At 42.6% G+C, this 20,196-nt stretch overlaps 1 protein-coding gene across 3 annotated transcripts in view; it reads right to left on the reverse strand.

The window, feature by feature from the left end:
- Positions 1-1,808: 1,808 nt before the first annotated feature.
- The window catches only part of LOC129862404 (G1/S-specific cyclin-D2-like), a 335,589-nt gene continuing 317,201 nt past the window's right edge, over positions 1,809-20,196 (reverse strand). For all 3 annotated transcript variants that reach the window (XM_055934030.1, XM_055934029.1, XM_055934032.1), the window contains 2 exons: positions 12,958-13,106; positions 1,809-6,463 (listed from right to left, as the gene is read on the reverse strand). In XM_055934030.1, the coding sequence (XP_055790005.1) occupies positions 6,275-6,463; positions 12,958-13,106 (338 nt within the window). In that variant the 3' untranslated portion in view covers positions 1,809-6,274. The remainder of the gene's footprint in view (positions 6,464-12,957; positions 13,107-20,196) is intronic.

Here is a 20,196-nt window from a genome sequence, read left to right on the forward strand (position 1 = left end):
ATTTCTGTCTTTTCAAACAGCTCTTACACTAAAATGGCATTATCATAACTTTTCACAATTTCCCAGTATTATTCCAACTTCATAGTGTGGAAATAAATATAATCACGTTTTTGACTGTACTGGGACTTTAACAGTTTGCAATTAAAAGGTCCCTAAAGAAGGCCTACCGGGTGGCGCAGTGATCTAAGGCACTGCATCGCAGTGCTAGCTGTGCCACCAAAGACTCTGGGTTCGATTGAGTGTAGTCTGGCCCAGGAGTGTGAAGGTGAACGGAAAGGCTCTGGAGCAACGAACCGCCCTTGCTGTCTCTGCCTGGCCGGTTCCCCTCTCTCCACTGGGATTCTCTGCCTCTAACCCTATTACAGGGGCTGAGTCACTGGCTTACTGGTGCTCTTTCATGCTGTCCCTAGGAGGGGTGTGTCACTTGAGTGGGTTGAGTTACTGACGTGATCTTCCTGTCTGGGTTGGCGCCCCCCCTTGGTTTGTGCTGTGGTGGAGATCTTTGTGGGCTATACTCGGCCTTGTCTCAGGATGGTAAGTTGGTGTTTGAAGATATCCCTCTAGTGGTGTGGGGGCTGTGCTTTGGCAAAGTGGGTGGGGTTATATCCTTCCTGTTTGGCCCTGTCCGGGGGTATAATCAGATGGGGCCACAGTGTCTCCTGACCCCTCCTGTCTCAGCCTCCAGTATTTATGCTGCAGTAGTTTATGTGTCGGGGGGCTAGGGTCAGTTGGTTATATCTGGAGTACTTCTCCTGTCTTATCCGGTGTCCTGTGTGAATTTAAGTATGCTCTCTAATTCTCTCCTTCTCTCTTTCTTTCTCTCTCTCGGAGGACCTGAGCCCTAGGACCATGCGTCAGGACTACCGGGCATGATGACTCCTTGCTGTCCCCAGTCCACCTGGCCTTGCTGCTGTTCCAGTTTCAACTGTTCTGCCTGCGGCTATGGAACCCTGACCTGTCCACCGGACGTGCTACCTGTCCCAGACCTGCTGTTTTCAACTCTCTAGAGACCGCAGGAGCGGTAGAGATACTCTTATTGATCGGCTATGAAAAGCCAACTGACATTTACTCCTGATTATTATTTGACCATGCTGGTCATTTATGAACATTTGAACATCTTGGCCATGTTCTGTTGTAATCTCCACCCGGCACAGCCAGAAGAGGACTTGCCACCCCTCATAGCCTGGTTCCTCTCTAGGTTTCTTCCTAGGTTTTGGCCTTTCTAGGGAGTTTTTCCTAGCCGCCGTGCTTCTACACCTGCATTGCTTGCTGTTTGGGGTTTTAGGCTGGGTTTCTGTACAGCACTTCGAGATATTAGCTGATGTACGAAGGGTTATATAAAATAAACTTGAATTGATTTGATTCGAGCCCAGGCTCTTTCGCAGCCGGGCCGCAACCGGGAGAGCCATGGTGCGACGCACAATTGGCCTAGCGTTGTCCGGGTTAGGGAGGATTTGGCTGGTAGGGATATCCTTGTCTCATCGTGCACTAGCGACTCCTGTGGCCGGCCGGGTGCAGTGCGTGCTGACCAGGTCGCTAGGTCTACGGTGTGTCCTCTGACACATTGGTGCAGCTGGCTTCCGGGTTGGATGAGCGCTGTGTTAAGAAGCAGTGTGGCTTGGTTGGGTTGTGTTTCGGAGTGCATGGCTCTCGACCTTACGGGAGTTGTAGCGACAAGACAATATCTACTAACAATTGGAGACCCCGGAATTGGGGTGAAAAAGGGGGTAAAAAAAAGTTTATGAGTGAGAGAAGATTTTATTAGTAAGATAATAAAGCAATTTGTCAAAATCATAAAAAGAGCTGGATTGGATTTCATTCATGGTGAGTTTATTGATCATACAGCTTGCCTTGATCCTTAACAACACTTTAACTGATCCTTTCAAACAGACCAATATAGAGCTGATTAATCATAAACAGATGTTGTCAATACAGAACTTTGAAACCAACGTATTCACTTACAAGGCCTACATGATCCAGTCCCCCCAAAAAACAGCCTAACAAGCTGCATAAGAGTGCCTTAGAGCCCCAGAGTAAGAGGACAAACTCAGACACCAATCCCCCACTTGCCTGAAACTGGACTGATTAGAGTGTGTTTAAAAGGATGTCATACAGGGGAAGCAACAGAAATAACCAGATTCGCCTTATTTGTTTGTCTACCATCCAACTGATTTAAGATGTCTACGTTCTTAATGGGAGATTTTGGTTGGTTTTGGTTGGACATGATGTCCGTCATCTTAGCTTTTGTTTTTAAAACAAGACTGTGGCCTGCCACCCGCCACACAATCTCAGCTCCACTCCACTAACATCTCCCCAGTCCTTTTGGTTTCATGACTACAGCAACCTCTAATGTTCACCTCACTGTATGTTCACAATCACATCTCACAATCTGCTCCACTAACCATAATGACATACAAAAAGAAAACAGAAGTGAGAATAACATTGGACTGATATGGTGTCACACTCTTTAAAGCAGAAGTTTATTGAACAGAGGTTGTGTAACAGACATTTCTGAGGTACATGATGTAATTTATAGTGGATGGGGACAACTAAAGAGAAATCCACGCTGTTGAAACACACTTCCTCATGTCAGATACAGTATGTGGTGAGGTGTTTGATTGATTGGTTTAGCCATTTTGTATTGGTTTTCAAGACAATAGAACCTGGCACATACCAGATCAACTAAGCTCATCAAATCAAGCTTAGGAACCAAAATCTATTGACATTCAATGTAATTGGTACAAACCATATACTCATCAGATATTTGAGACATTTTCACATTTGTCTTTGCAATGAATGTCACATAAATCTCACATTTAGCACCACAATGAACAAGGTATCACTTTAAACTGACTGAGGAAGTGGTGACTGGTTGTTGTGTCCCATCCACTAGGGTTTAAGTCCAGGTGGGAGCCTTGCATGTATGCCACCCAACACGGTCAGTACATTTCACAACAGACAAACTACTGTGCTTCCTACTGTACTGTTACTCTTCCCAGGCTCCCTAAAAACTGTAGAGTTGTGAGGTATTGAGATATTATTTTTTTTGTCCAGTAAACCTGAGGTATAGAGATACCGCATTTGCAGAATGTGACCGAGAAAGGAGAGCAAAATAGATCAAAATGAAAAGAAAACATGCTATCTAATCAACCTGTACAAAGAACATTTCCAGTCGAATACTTATTTCATGTTCTTCTATTACCATCTACTTCAGTATTCTGAATGTATCTCTTAAGCGGTAAAATAATTATATTATAATACAAATGTTTATAAAATAGCAGCACACTCAAGTGACATCACAACTAAGTCATGTTATTTTTTTATATATAAGAATGAAACAAAATCATAGCTTTTAGCAGCGCAAAAAGACAATAATAATAACTCAACACAAATATTGACACTTTATGATGTCTTCACACCACCTCCATCTCTCTTCACTTTGGAATACAGTATCTAACCCCTTACAAACACTCCACAAACGCCATTAGGTCTGGACACCCCATAAAATAAAACAAACACAACTTTAAGGAGGTGTATTTACAAATTCAAACCTAACACAGTCCAAAAACGAAACAAATCATCATCTTTGCTCAGAATAGAGCTTGCAAAAAACAATAAAAAGGCTGACATTCTTGGCAATGATGAACAGGGGCTAGTTTTGTTGAGAGGTTGAAGATGGCCTGGTTTATAAGATTTGTTTCTCAAAAACGTAGCCTGCTAAAACACTGAATCCTCAACTTCCCCTCATACCTACCTACCACACACATACTCACGTACACACAAACAAACGCTCAAGCACACACATGCGCACACACACACCAAAGCCCCCTTTAAAATGTAGCATTGAGAATTTTGTGTGAGTCAAAGGAAAGCTACCTTGTGCTGGCGATGTACCCTCTTGTCAGTCTTGGAAGTGAATTTGTTTAATTCTGACGTTTGGGTAACTGATTGAACCCCATGCCAATGAAGTGACTGAAGCAGCAATCACTCGGGAGGAGAGGGGTTCACACAGAGACAGCTACACAGGGGTATCTCCATAGACAATAGGCCAGGTTCTACGAGCAAAACTATCAATAAGGTAGCCTTGAATATAGACCAACTTCATTTGTTTGAAAGAAAACCTCAATTGCCCTCAGAACATGTGCAAAAATCTGATGTTATGGTAACATTTTCTTTATAGTTCATCGCCCATGTGACTTTTTTTGTTGCTATGAAGCAGATCGAATAGAAAATTCAAGTATAACAAATATTTCATAATGTGATAACTTCTAAAACAAAATCATAAAACTGAAATCATAAAGGTCTGTAGCCTTTTTGAAATTGGCATTGGCATTAATTATTTGCTAAAACACATGAAATGGTCAGATGGCCCTTTCATCTTGCATTTTTCGGAATGTTTTTCGATCGGAATGTCCTCATATCGTAAGGTATTAGGCCTCAATGTGGGAAACCAGCCCTACAAATTAAATCAAAGAAAAAGCTCACAAGAAAGCAGAAAACATCCATAGACCCCCACACCGTAACCATTTCATTTGTCCCTTGGGGAGCATGTTTTCTAAGTGCTTTGCTGTTGAAATCATAGGCGTGTTGAAACAACTATGAGGGACTACAGATGCAATGATCACAAATCTTCCCCTGCTCCAATACATTTCTCTGTCCTCTAATGAACCAATAAAGTTCATTCTCAATGAATGAGCTGGCAGCGTAAAATCTGGTTTTGATCCTAATTCGTCATCTGTGGCCTCGATCTGCCCAAAACGCAGAAATCAGATAGATATAATTTGAGGCCTTTAGGCTCCTCTGCTGTATCCTTCAGCAACTCACCTACATCTCCTCCCTCTACACAGCAGCATGCTTCTGCAGCGCAACAAACCCTTTCTTTCCATCTATACCTGTTCACCCCCAACCCCTTCCATCCACCACAGGGATCCCCCCTCTCCTCTCATCTGAGATACTAGGGCACCACTTAGAGGCACACACTCCTCCTTACTGACACTAAGCAGCCTGAAGCTCCTTCCATAACTCCAAAAGAACAAAACAATAACATGAAAATACAAATGCTATCTGGCAATATTTGATTGGTATGTTGGCAGTGAAAAACAAACACCTCAAAATGAAACTTCTAAAACAGAGGGTCCACGGCTGACTCTTTTAGACAAAATGAAGGAGCACAGCCACCCCTCTCTCCTCTCTCTCCATCCCTTTCACCGTTCCTCCACCCACTAAGGGGACTCAGATCCCCAGATTTCTGTTGGCCGACAACGCATATTAACTGAAGGCAGTGATATAACATAGATGCCCTGCAAATAATCCCTGTCTCCTGCCTGTTCCATAGTTTATCACCAGTCTAGTCTTCCCACTCAAGTGCCAAGCCATAACGCTCCAACACACACACACACACACACACACACACACACACACACACACACACACACACACACACACACACACACACACACACACACACACACACACACACACACACACACACACTCACACACACACACACACACATGGCAATCACACCAACCCACTCACACACAGAGATGCATGCCCACACACATACGAACAAGCAGCCTGACAAAAAGAGCTTATTGACGTCTATTACTCTTCATTCAAAAATATGTTTCTTAATAATAATAATAATAATGTAATTCACTATTATATACTTGGCTGTTCCCTGGATTTGGGACCCTTCTTGTCTCTTTCTTAGCACAATACTCTGCAATTCATGCAAAGTGCTCCCCTTATCACCAACACACAGCCAAACCATGTCATATTGAGCCCTGCCATTCACGGTCAGTGTAGCCCATATGGGGCTCCTATCTCAGGCAGACTAACATGTACCAAAACAAAAAATAAAAAACAAAACAGAAAAACCTTGCCCCAAATGTGATCCCATATATGCAAGCCTTGAATGGACTCACCACTACTTTTTAAAAAGCCTTATTAAGCTATTGGTTTCTTATTCAATATAACTTTATTATGATTAAACAATCAAAAACAGAACTCAAAATATGCTTGGCTTACCTTCTGTATATCTGAGGCACCATTGAGCTTTCGTGTATCAAGTCAGAGCTTTTAAAGGATATCTATTTTATGTCTAAAAATAGCTTTGATTTCGTAAAATATATGGGCGCATGTTTTTGTGTAATAAAATAAAAAATCTCTACAAAAACTAGCAAGCACTTTTTTCAAGGGGTAGTTTGTTTTTTGTTGTTTTTTTAATGTTGATTTGCTGCTTATTTCGGATGTGCTACTGCTTCTTGCAGGCTCACAAGTTGATGTCGCAAACGTCTGTTGGGGTGCTGGACTGATCCAGCTCGTCCATGGTCTTACTGCTGGGGCCATGCTGGACCTGCTGCTGATGTTGCTGTTGCTGCTGCTGCTGCTGCTGCCGCCCCTCGCGCAGGCTGCTCACCAAGACCCTCTCAATCTGCTCCTGACACTCCTTCAGACAGTCCTGCAACACACAACCAAACAGACCATGTCCATAAATATATGAAGAGTGCACAGTACACAAGGAGATGGAAATAAATTTGTAAATAAAGTCAGACTCAGACAAAATGACACGTGTGTGCATTTACATATACACCTACATAAATATTAAACATTTTAAGATTTACATTTGAGTAATTTAGCAGACGCTCTTATCCAGAGAAATTTACAGTTAGAACATTCATCTTAAGATAGCTAGGTAAGACATTTTCTCAATAAAGAAGTTATCAACAAAGGAGATGCGAATGACTGAGATGTCAGTATACATTTAATACCTTCCAAGTTACAGCCAAAGCAAACAATGTAATATTTCATAGATTACTGGATTGATATATTGTGTCACAGCCACTTACCTGCCTGATATTTGATAAGGTTACATATCCTTTCCATAATCCATAACCCCAGCCCTGACCAATGATGTATTTGTTTTTTTTGGTCCCCCATATATATGGGTATATTTTTTGGTTAAGAAATAGTGTAAAATCACCAGGAATTCAGCAAAAAAATTGTTTAATTGAGGAAATCTGAGATATGTGAACATGTCTCAGTGTAATCAAGGTATGAAATGATTATTTACAAAAATATAATCTCTTTTCAGGCTTAGTTGTGGTCAATTTGCAGTGTACAATTAAGTGATAATGCCTGAGAAGCCGGTGTTTGGAAGATATATTGGCACGGGTGTTGGCAAACCGTGCCGATATATCCTCCAAACACCGGCTTCAAGGGCATTATCACTTTTATACAACAGGTTACCAACATACTCAAATAACGATTGAAATATTTTGATAAAAAAATATATTTTGATGAATTTATTCATACTTTTGTATCTTTCCACAAGATATAGTCCCAACACAAATCTAGGGTTCCTACCCAAGCCAGCTGATCATTCTATAGTTTCAGTTGCCAGAGACCCAGTCGTTCAGTCTTTTTGTTCTGTATATATGGATGCGACCCAGTCGTTCTTTCTAAATGTTCCATTGCCATACTGGCTGGCAACATTCTTATCCCTTTCTTGGTAGCTAGCCAACTACGGCTAACTTACTTGTTCCCCCGACCATCAGCTTCGAATCTATAGTTGCCTACCCTCGATGTATATAAACCCTGGATTTCTGATGCTATGTAATGGCCAATGAGAGGCTTTGAAGCCACCGGTCGGCCATGTTGGCACTCCTCATCAAAGCAGTCCTTTATAGGAATGAATGGAATTTTACAGTATTTTAATTAAATGTAAAAAAAATAAAAAAAATAATAATAATCTTTTTAAGTATTTATTTTTTTGTATTGGAGACAGTAACATTAGAACTTTCAAAAAATTATAATTTAAGTAAAAAGTTATATATTTTTCAATGTTTTATTTGTATATATAGCTTACAATTAAATTTAAAAGTATGCATTAAGGTGTCTGTAATATAATAAATGTGGCAAAAACAAATGTAGACATTAAACAAATTAATTTCAATAGCTTCCAAAATATTATTTTACAACGATGGGAGAGTGCCAAGATGGAGTCACGAGGCTTCAACACAGCGCCCCCTGTCAGTCATCTAGTGTATATATAAATCATTGGCTCTGACAAAACAGAAGTGACACTGACACAGACCTCCAGTTTTCTGACTGTACAGTGCTTTACTATGGGAACAGGGCCCATGCAGAATTTGGATGACCGCTACCCTGACTCCTGCCCCCACAGACAGAGAGCTACGGCTGAGCGGTGATTAGGACCAGGCCAAGCATTACCTCAGCCCACTAGGGCCCAGCACTGAACACCTCCCCCATCCCCCCATTTCCCCCCCCCCCCCCCACACACACACAACTCACCAGTAGCCTTGACAATGGTGAAAACACAGGTATAGGCCCTAGTACTGAAGCTAAGCTATGTTAATTACAACCACGTCCTGTGGGAACACAAAGGTGGTGCTTTTTTAACGAGCCAGTCTCTACCTGTATGGAATCCACCTGAGAGCGGGCCGATCGGGTTTCAGCATCAAAGAGAGCCGGAAGTACCTGAGAATCCTCCGGAGAAAGCAACCTCTCAACACCCCTAAGCCCCCCCGCCTCAGACCTTGTATCCGCCACGATGGGAAGATGATGTATTGGACATGAGGAGACCAAAGGAAAGGAAAGGAAGAGAGGAGGACTGACTGATTTGTTTTTACAGGATTGGGATTTAGGAATCTGCCTCAAAGGGTGTGGGACAGAGGAAATATCCAGTAGTTCAGCCTGCTGTGGCCCCAAGATGCAGCTTTCAGGTTGGAAGTATTAGAGAGGAAGAGTTCTGATCTGACTATTAAAATATTACTGCCCTGTAATAACTATGCTTATGGCTTGCAGTGTATGACAGTGCAGCCTTCTGGTGGTATACAACAGTAATGCACCCTTAGCTCTGTTGGAACAGCCGGGCGGCTGTGGGAAATAAGAAAGAGAGCCCCAAAGCCAGAAGCTTTAGTCTTGTGAGGAGGGGAACATTCCTTAGACATTTACAGCTAATTTAAACCTGATGGGCCATGGTTTGAACCTGTGTAATGGCTTCTGGGCCTGGGCAAGTGTTGCCTGCTGCATTGGTGAAATGAGAACAGAGGCCTATCACATGGGAATTGCTCCCTAGGAGTTGAACTGAGCTGAGTTATGAAAGGTCACCGTGTCAAAGGTCACAATGCAAAAATCTCCAGGAAAAGCCTTGCGCAAATGAATGCTAAATCAAAAATGCACTATGTAGGCTAAATATATGATCCTAGTGAATTACTCTGTAAATAATTAATGAATTACTAATTAAATAATAACATTTCTGTATTTGGGCTCAATCGAGGACGAGCCAAATGTATCTGATAAATGGACTCACTTCATATTAAATAACTCAATATTTATTATGTATTCTACCTATAGTGGCCCTGGATGTGGACAGATGTGAGAAGGCTGTGTGAGGGTTAGGGGGCCTAGGAATAGGGCTGGAAGAGCACTAACATGTGGAGGAGCCTCAGGGAGGGCGTCTCCCATGGTCGCAAACTGGCTGCGCCGACGTGGAGGAAACACGACCGCCGCCCAGCGTCCCAATTTTCTGCTTCAGAGGTCCCCAACTTCCCACCAACATGTGCCATGTGCTCCAAAAATCTACTCCTCCGAGATTAACTAAAGCACAAAACATGTAAAGGAACTGCCTGTGTCTTACCACAAGAATGCAGGCCTTAACATCCTAAAAGACATTCCCCTCTACGCTGCTCTTTATAGCTTCAGTTTGGATCCCATGCCAAGGCCCACAGGCTTAATTTGAGAACCTTTAATGGCTTCAATATGACTATTGAAAACACCAATATGGTTTTCAGATAGGGTTTTTGGTACTTAGATACTAGGGAAGGCAGCACTTGGAATACACTGGGAATTTTGTATCCAATCCTGAGCCCCCATTCCCCATCTCTTATATCTTAAACTCCACCCAAATAAATAAAAATGTATTACAATTATTTTGACAATTCAAACAACAGTGTGAGGAGGAACCACAAGACAAACACTGCATCCATTGTGACATCACAGAGCCTCAAGAAGGAAGTTGAGCAGACAGACAAAACCATGGCATTTTTTAACTACTGTACCACACACGGCAGTGCTACTCTGTGCAGAAAGCATGGTCTGTCTGTGTGTGTGCGTGTGTGTGAGAGTGTCTGTGTGTGTGTGTGTGCATGTGTGCGCGTGTTCATGTGTGTCTGTGTTTAGGAGGGGGATCATGCCATACCCTGGGTGGTCAGAGCAACCCATGAACCCATGTACACAAGCTCAATGTGAGCTCAAATGTGATGCGTCTCTGTCTCTCTGCTTTGAGCAATGTCATGTTTGAGCATCACAAGGAGCTATACCATTCCCTTTGGCTATATTTCTGTGTTACACCCAGATTATTACACACATCATTGCTTAATAGACTAAACGTCCAGATGAAATTATAAACAACTTTGGCTAAAAGAAGATCTCAATGTGAGTCAGGATGGGTGGATGATGAGTGGAGGGATGCAGGAAGGGAAGAAAAGGGAGAGGGTCAGGGGAGGAATGAAGGGGGTGTGGAGGACAGGGGCGTGTGTGTATCTGGTGTCCTGTGAGCTACTCCGAGAGTAAAGATGAACGGGAGAGAGTGAGAGTGTACGCTTGCCAAGCAAAGCAGACAAAAACGTGGAAACAGTCTTCTAGCCCCTTCCTCTCTTCCTGTTTCAGCCGGCTGCGTGTTATAACAGAGAAGGACCTTCTGCGCATTTAGCTTCAATGGAAGGTTTCACATTTGATGAGCTACATTTCTTTTTATGTCAATCCACTTTCTATCGTCCTACCTTTCGCTGGCAATGCTTTTGGCTTCTTAGATGTTGAGAATCAAAACAGAAGCAGCAAACAACCGACAGTAGCCCAGCAACAGAGAATCCCTTTGGTCTTACAGGAATCACAACCAATCGAAACCTCCTAGTAACAAAGTTTTAATTCTTCCTTAGCGCCAGCCTCTCCCATCATGGCTTGGCCTGAAGGCTCACTGACCGGGCTGCTGTACCTGACTGACCACTCTCTGTGCCACACCAGGTGTATCTAAGGCTATATACACATTCCCCGGGGCGGCGTGAGACGGTGACTTGGCCCTATCACATGTCCTCTCTGAAAACCACACACTCTGGATACCAAATATGCCAGCGGGATGCCAGGGGTTGGTGTTGGCATCAGCAGCCGGGCTGGCAAGAGTTTACTTTACTTCATATTTTGCCTGGCCATCTCCATCCCAGCTCCGTGCCAACTCCCCAGCCGGAGCAACAAACCAAATGTGTGTACACTCTTACACTGTTTCATACCAAACTGATGACTGCGTTCAAACTGATATAATTGAGGTGGTTGTAGCCACTAGGTGTGGGATTGACATTAAGTGGCTGAGCTTGGAATTTTTGTAATTCATTATTACAATTTTATTGAACCTTTATTTAAATAGACAAGTCAGTTAAGAACAAATTCTTATTTACAATGACGGCCTTTCACACTTACCCTACCTGGAAAAGGAAGGGTAAGTGTGAAATGACACACAAATTCCTCTTTTGCTTTTATAGCGAGACCATAGACAGAGCAGTGCTAACCCACTGGCACAGACGTAATTTCAACATCTAGTTTTGATTTACATTTGGTTGAGTTGTCAACTAACGTGAATTCAATGTGAAATCAACAAAACAATTATTTGGATTTAGATTAAAAGTTGTGGGGAAAAATGACAAAATTCCCTTTTAGACTTTTAGCAAATCCAATCAGTTTTCCATGTTGATTCAACGTCAACACATAGATTTTTCTGTTGTTGAAATGACATGGAAACAACATTGATTCAACCAGTTTTCGCCCAGTGGGAAGTAATAATCAAGCATCCTCTTCACAAAAATGCTGCTCTGGCAGGCCAGTTTACTGTAGCAGAGGGCCTGTGCTGCTCAGGCCAGCCATTTGTTGTTTATCGGCTATGGAGCACGACGTCACACACCACACACAGGGGAGGGAGCCTCTCCAGCAGAGATGCATTATGGGGCATGAGAGAGAGAGTGGGTAACCATCACAAGTGAGGCGGGATACTGGCTGGTGTCCCTTTTCACACTTCAACAGCTTTCTCTCCACCTCTCCTATCCTCTCCCACAGCGGGACAGGCCTTGTGAAGCTCAGAGTCTGTCTCTTGCTCTGTCTGGCAGTAGCAGGAGAGAGCCAGAACAGAGGCCAATGCAGCTCAGGCAGCCTCAGCCCCCCACCCTCATGCCACCAGGTCTCCTCTCCCCGCCAGCCACAGCAGGGTCGACTGGACTTACAGGTCAAAGGACTCTGGTCAGGCCAGGAAGCCCTCGGGTCACACAGTCCTGCCTCAAACGAGGAGGAATGCACATGACCAAGGAATATTAGGAAGCTACCGACAGAATGGAGGTTAGCGCCTGCCATCAGGGAATTTTAAATGACAGCACTTTTACCACCCCCCTGTACACCCGCCCTCCTTCACCTAACCCACCCCAGCTCCCCACCTGATGAAAGCCAGCTGTGGCCCAGCCTGCCTGCCTGTGTTTGGACTGAGCTGAGCACCCCTCCACGGCACTGCTCTACCCCCAGAACCACACAGAGGGCCGCCTGGCCTGGCTCTGCTTCCTCAGTTTGCATTTGAACACCACATTCTGCCTGGATTTCTGTATGGGCTGGTTTTTCCGGATTGGCTGATTGGCTGAAGAGATCAAAGACTTGTGATTTTACTGGTGGTTCAACTTTGACTCACATACAGGCCTTGACTCAAATATTTTAAATGAACTTTACTGCAAGTGTAGGAACTCAGATATACCTAAATTAATAATGCTTCTGAGAAAGATTCTGTGTAGACGTCAACCTCTGCTCTTAATCATACTGATTAGGCTGAGAAAATAACCAGAAAAAAACATTTGAAGGCGTTTTCTCTGAAGTCAGAATTGACCAGAAAGACAGGTCACTCACCACTTCTGTGTTTGTGATTTTGGCCAGCAGGTCTGTAAGACTGTCCCCCCACTGAGACTGGTCACCAGAGTCCAACTGAAGCCCACAGATAGCCGCTCCAACACTGCCCGTGGCGATCATCGATGGGGGGTACATGGCGAAATTGAAGTCTGAGGGAGGACAAAAAACATGCTGAAGTCATATGACTTTCTAAGACTACATGGTGGTAATGGAGGACACATTTGTCTGTCTGATCAAAAACAGTTATGAGGGCAGTAAAACTGATTTTAAAAGGTACCCAGCAATAAAGCTATAAAACAAGTCAATTTTATAGAGCATATGCCCAGTTCAAACTCATTTACACTTCCCAACTCATCCAGAGATATACACCAAACACTCCAGGTGAGCCAGCAAAGGCCACTACATTTGGGGCAGCAGCGTAGCCTAGTGGTTAGAGCGCTGGACAAGGAACTGAAAGGTTGCAAGTTCAAATTCCTGAGCTGACAAGGTACAAATCTGTTGTTCTGCCCATGAACAAGGCAGTTAACCCACTGTTCCTAGGCCATCATTGAAAAAAAGAATTTGTTCTTAACTGCTGTGCCTAGTTAAATAAAGAGAAAAACAAAACATTTTGTGAGATGTGAATAGTTTTCTTAAGTTCACAATTGACACAATAGGGGTATAGACAGACACGTTCCCCCTAGAGACAATCTGATAGGCTAATCTGGTGGTCATAAATAATCGCCTTTAGCACTGGCTCCCACTAATGACCAGGACCCTGGGTAATGAGGGTTCACTTGGCTTGTAAAGGAGCTGAAAGGCAAACCCTTCCACCCTGCTGCCCCTCTACCCCCCTGTCCCAGTCAACCTCCCGGTCCGGCCCCTTTTCTTCTAGCTCCTGAGTAAACCGTGTGCTGTCTGAAAAAAGCCCCATAGCGCTTGGAAAGGGTGGAATAAAGAGCCACAGTCCCTCTGCCAATGCTCACTGCTGTAGGTCCTTTTCCACGTGTGGTCGCAGGCGTGCGTCTCAAAGACCAATAACCTTGTTAGCTCCCCTCACTGTCATTCATAATGCAAATAAGATAGCTTGTGAATGGGCCACTGGCCACCAGGAAGGCCACTGGCAGAGAGGGAGAGGAAAAGATTTTTTTTAAACTCCTAGGTTAAGACTCCTTCTGGGTTGTTACACAAAAAGAGTGCATTTTGCATCCCTTTGATATTTTAAGTAAAAATGGTGCACCAATATTGCATTTTAAAAGCCTGTTATATTAAACAAAGTACCCTTTAAAGTGGAACTGACAGCATTTTAGCAACATGAAAGCTTATTAAAATCTGTTCATATACACCCCCAGGAAGACTATAACACTTTAAACAAATATTTTCTGACAAGTGACCACTTAGATATGGTCATTTTCATATTTCCATAAATTCTTAGAATGTTTTGCAATTACGTATAGTTAAGGCATTTGTGAAAATACTATAGCAATATAGAGTGGGAAATTGACCATGCGTTTGGAAAATTAATAGACACTGCAGTAAATAAAACCTAATAAAAACATCTGTCTCGTCCTGGACTGGAGTCTATGCAGATCGCTGCGCCATAGCCAATCAAGGATACACTCTTAGAAAAAAGGGTTCCAAAAGTGTTCTTTGGTTGTCCCCGTAGGAGAACCCTTTTTGGTTCCAGGTAGAACCCTCTGTGGAAAGGGTTTTACATGGAACAGAAAAGGGTTCTTTCTACCTGGAACCAAAATGGTTCAACCTGGAACCAAAAAAGGTTCTTTAAAAGGTTGTCCAATGGGGACAGCCGAAGAACTCCTTTTTTTATTTTTTATATAAGAGAGTGTACAGTAGGCCTTAATGAAAACAAGCTATTTTCTACAAGGGCCTGCCATCATTCACTTTGAACTGGACTGTGTGTTTACAGGCAGTTGCAACAGCGCGACTTTAGATCATTAGAACGCATTCGCCAAAAGCCAGAAAATAAACCTGATTTCTGCAAATATGTAAATACCACGGGAGTCCATATATTTGGGAACATTACAATCGTATTGATCAAACAACCATGAAAAGGTAAGCTCTCTCTCCCTCAGTTATGCACATTAACAACAAGATCAACAACTAATGCTAGCCAGAGCAAGATGAGCTAACATCTAACGGAACATTAGATAAACCCTCTCAAACTTTTTCAACTAGTTGGCCATCAAAATTGCACTAATAAATGATAGGGAATAGCTCGCCCTAACAGAGCTGGTTAGGCTGTTTGCATGTTATCTAGAGTGTTCGTGACCAACTATTACTTTTTTGCCTTGGTTTACTGAGACCGGTCCTATTCAGCAGGTGTTGCATGTTCATTAAGTGATTTTGCGCTCTGGCACACTCAGACGAGAGTGCTCTGAAATCAGAGTAGATAGCCTGAGCAAATTTGCGATTGCAAGAGATATGCTAACTGGATAACAGTCGTTCAAGTTCAGCATAGCTGCTGAACCTTTCTTACTAGCTAACCAAATGACACTTGCGTCTCTAGCTGTGTAGCCACCAACAAAAGTAAGTTACTCACCTACTCCTCCAATGACATGATATCCTCCTAGCAGCTAGCTAGCTAACGTTTGGCTTTGTACTTTTAGCTTGCTACATAAATAGGACTGATATGACTGCCTGTTTGTTTCATATCTGCAAAGTTGTTAAAATGCTATTTCCATTTTAATATAGACCACATGGAGAATTCAATAAATCAGATGTTTTATATGAATAAAGACTTTCTAAAGTCCAACAATTCTGCATTTTGACATGGCCCTCTGTACACTCTCTGTGCCTTCTAGGAAGATTTTAACCCACTGTACCCCAGAATGTCTCCAAGTTTTCACCATCACCAAGTTTTCACCATCATTGTAAAGCCTTAGTTATTTAGTTGCTTTCACAAAGTTATTTCTGAAGATTATTATTTATTTCATGTGATTAGTGATTAATATACGTCTGTCCCTCATTTTAAGGTCAACCCTGTTAAGAGAACTGAATTCTCGTTTTAATATGGTTCAACTATTCCTTTTTTCATTCAAAAGAAAAATGTAACATCTAATAGTCAAATCACAGCGTGAAAGCAGTGTGGTTCTGGGGAGAGTAGGGACAAGGGGGAGAGTAGTGGGTGGGGGACATCGCTCTGCTGCACATCGCTCTCTAGTCTGTGTCCAGACCCTTGTGAGTTTTTGGAAGAAGAAAAGAGTCGGTCTCCCTCCCACGTCCTCACACCTCCATCCACAGCTATTCCTCTGTAGCTGGGCCACCTTTGGGCTTGAGGAGTGGACAGAGCCATAGAGAAACAGCCGATGATTAACATATTGCCATGTTCAATAGCAAAAGCAAACTGTGTGTGTGTGCAATGGCTCTGAAGGGGAGTTTCTCTTTTTTCTCTCTCCAAATCAAAGAGGTAGGTCCTTTGAGAACTGCTGGAGCAGCCCCTCGCTGCCTTTTTAACATGCAGAGCCAGGCGCTTTCTCATCTTGTGGCTCAGTGTTGACAAATAAATGAACTTATTATACACCCCTGTGTTAGCTGCTGGGCGACTGCCACGGGCTGATTTATTAATGACAACCTCCACAAAACAGAAAAGAGGGCACAGAGCCCTGAGCACTACATCAGCACAGCTTTTTATAGTGAAAAAGGGACAAAGACATATATGTGTACACACACACACACACACACACACACACACACACACACACACACACACACACACACACACACACACACACACACACACACACACACACACACACACGGGGCCTAAGTGGAGCAGTGGGCAGAAAGCTTTATTTTGGCCCCGGAGGACAAGACAGGTCTGTTGCAGAACAAGGGTCATCGACGGAGGCTGCCACTCTGGGGCTGGTGGGCCAGTGGTGAGTGCTGCGTATGGGGGGGAAGAATGCCTGTATTTTAGGCTAGCCTAATTGATATTCATGCTGAGGATAAAATGTGCATGTAGCTGAGTGGGGACGCCTGCGATGGAAAGCTCACTGTGAGCAGCGGCTGACTGGCCCTGCCTGCAGGCCTCTCACCCCCTTCAATGCCCCCCTATCCCCTCCACCCTCCACAGCATCCATCCCCAGGCCTCCACTCCACTCTGCTCACCCAGCCTGCCTGCCTGGCCTGCCATGCTCACCAGGGCCAACTCCTGGGTGGGTGAGATGCACTGTATACACATTTAACTTGTAAATTAATAAAAGCTGGAAACTTGAGTAACAGCCAAAAATAAAACTTTTTTTCCCCCTTGTGCAATAAATCAATAGACTGTTCTATACAGATGCAAAGTTTTTTGTGTGTTTTTTACTGGGTTCCATTTTGAGGACCTGGGCCCTGTTGATTGATTAAGGTCATAGACAAACATCATTTTGAGACTGGCATTATGCTGTTTCTCACCACTAATGGAGTGGACCAGGTAGTCAAAACAACATTTACAGACGTTTAGCCAGACTGTAAGCTACCTCTCTTGGTCAGAGAGGAGAGGCACTACAAACAACTGTGAACCTCCTGACTTTTATTGCAGTATGTCTTACTACTGCTGCATATAATGTGAAAGAGTTAATTTTCTAGGAAAGAATCATCTGACATTCTTATCTTGGCAGGTTTCATAACTTTGCTTATTCCATAAGAACACATCTACTCCAAAAAACAAAAAAAATGATAGAAGAAATGGGTTTGGATCACCACGGCACAGCCTCAAAGGCACATTGATTTGCCAGAAACAAAAACAGGAATCCTCCATAACGGTTGGATCCTGTAACAACTTGCTTCAGTGTTGCACCACCGCGACCCAGAGACTTGAGCAACAGCACTCAGGCCTGGCGTGGGAGGAAGCAGACCCCTCTGAACTGGAAGAACATGAATTGGCAGCTTTCGTTTGGAGCCCAGTTAGAATCCCTCATCCATGACTTTCAGTAGTTGAGTTTCGTTTCCAGACAGTATTCAACCGATAAAATTGTATAAACAGCTGAGGAATAGCCGACCGACGCACCTTTACCTAGAAACTCCAGCTGTGCTCAGGGAGACTTCTTGTGTTATGAGAACATCATTCATGTCAAACTCAAAACCCACTAGCCGCTAACATTTACTTTACTTCCAAACCTCATATGTTATTTTCAGTGGTTAATCTGTGCCCTTAGAAAATCACTTCATGCTAGGATGTCCTAGCATGAACGTTTGGCCTTATGGTGGATGTTAAAAGGCCAGCCCTTACGGTACATTTCGACCAGAAGTGGTGCCTCCGCTTGACATCACTATAGCTCCAAAAGATTGGCAGCTTCATGCGCATGGGTGTAGGCGTGAATCTATTCAAGTAAATAATTAAAAACATTTTGAAAATGTTAAAAAACAATGTATTATTAGCTAGCTAGCTACAGGAGGCCACAGTGTGTAGGCTAATGAACTGATCGTTAGCTAGCTAGCTAACCAACTTTACATACTACAGCTAGTTAACTTCATATTAGCTTGTTATCTTGATGTAAGCATATTTATCATTGTAAATTAAAAACTTGTGCTCCAAATGTGTTTGTAGATAACAGCAATGGAAGAGGGTGAAAGGATTTTCTGCTCCAGCTGTCAGAAAAGGGAGTAGGTGTACTAGTTAGACAGGGCAGGTTGTTAGATAGGCAGATTATGCAATTATCTCAAGTTTTAATCCCTAGAGAGAAAAACAATGAAGACAGAAAGAGATAAGTCAGGGCTATCTAATTGTAATACAATTATAGGCTACAAACATATTACATCTGTAGCAGGCCAATCCTTCTTCTGCAGGTACACTGTATGCTGGGTGTGCAGACTTCTGTTACAGCCCGGCACTAACACACCTGATTCAACTAATCAAACCTAATGAATTGATAATAATGTGTATTATTGCTGGGCTGAAATAGAAGCCTGTTCACCCAGTAGATCAGGAGTAGAGCAAGGTAGGCCAACTCTGGTATGAACTTTTTGGTTCACCTGAAATTATGCTTTTGTAATAATAGCCTACTTACTAAGATGTCTAACATTTACAAAAGTTAGATTATTTGTACATTTTGAAATTATATTTTGATTCACTCAATGTTGATTCATGGAAGTGAAGTCTTTAAACTTGTTTTATTTGTTTAAAACATTATTCAAGATGAACTAGTGTCAATGTTCATTCATCACAGATCACAATTCTGCAATAAAACGGTGTGAAGGGGATCTGTCTCTAATTTGTGTTTCTATGTTGCTTTCTCAAATGAACATTACATTTTTGTCCAGTTGTGAGCTCTCCAATTTAAAATGGTACCGGTAGATAATGTATATGAGGCTAACCATAAGACAGATTTTCTACCACATTATTCTGACATGAAATAGTTTAGTGCAAATCCAACCCTTCCATTTTAGGTACATTTTAGGTACTGTAAATGAAAATACAGAGCTGGCAGTTTGTAGGCTACTTAAACATATCAAAAAGTAAACTAATGTGGAGTGTTGTAATTCTACCTTGTTTATTTGCTGAGAATGATTTTGGAATACAGAGACAAAATCAGAATGTCAATGGGATGGAGGAGGATTGCAGAGATGTTGGTGTTGATGATGGGTAAAGAGAGATTTGTACAACAATGTTTGCAAGTCAAAGCCACAATTTCCTTTTCCCAAAGTACACATTCATGTGCGATTAGGCCTATGTATTTTACAGGAAGTGAGCTATAATCATCATTGTCATGACACCAGTATAATTAAAGAGCCATAAGCTATACTATTTGAGAATCATAATGTTAAGATACCATAATCCAATTGGTACCATATTACATGGGAAATTCATGCTTAGTGTATCATTTACAATGTTATAATGTGTGTTACTGGTGATTTCTATCCTTTGGTAGGCACATTTCACAATACAATTTACTCAACACATTTACAAATGGTGGCTTTGATCACAGTTTAGGTTGCTTGATGTTCATAGCTAGCTAGCAGCACAAGCAAATATCGTTGGGCAAATCTCTCTTCACCTACCATTAACACCAACAATTTGCTACAATCCTCCATGCCATTGACCTTATTTTGTCTCTGTATTCTAGCAAAGTAAAATCATATAGAATTGGAAAAACAGACAGCGATGATTGGCTTTCCTACATCTTTTTTGGTACTTGCCCGGAAAAAAATGACAGGCGTAACAGTGTTTCATGAACGGAAGATTTTCCTCACATGATTGGTTAACGGCAGTGGTGGCCGCGTGCAATTTGCATAAAGTAGAGCAGAGCTGAACCTTTT

This window comes from Salvelinus fontinalis, chromosome 9, assembly GCF_029448725.1.
Source record: "Salvelinus fontinalis isolate EN_2023a chromosome 9, ASM2944872v1, whole genome shotgun sequence".
Lineage (NCBI taxonomy): Eukaryota > Metazoa > Chordata > Actinopteri > Salmoniformes > Salmonidae > Salvelinus > Salvelinus fontinalis.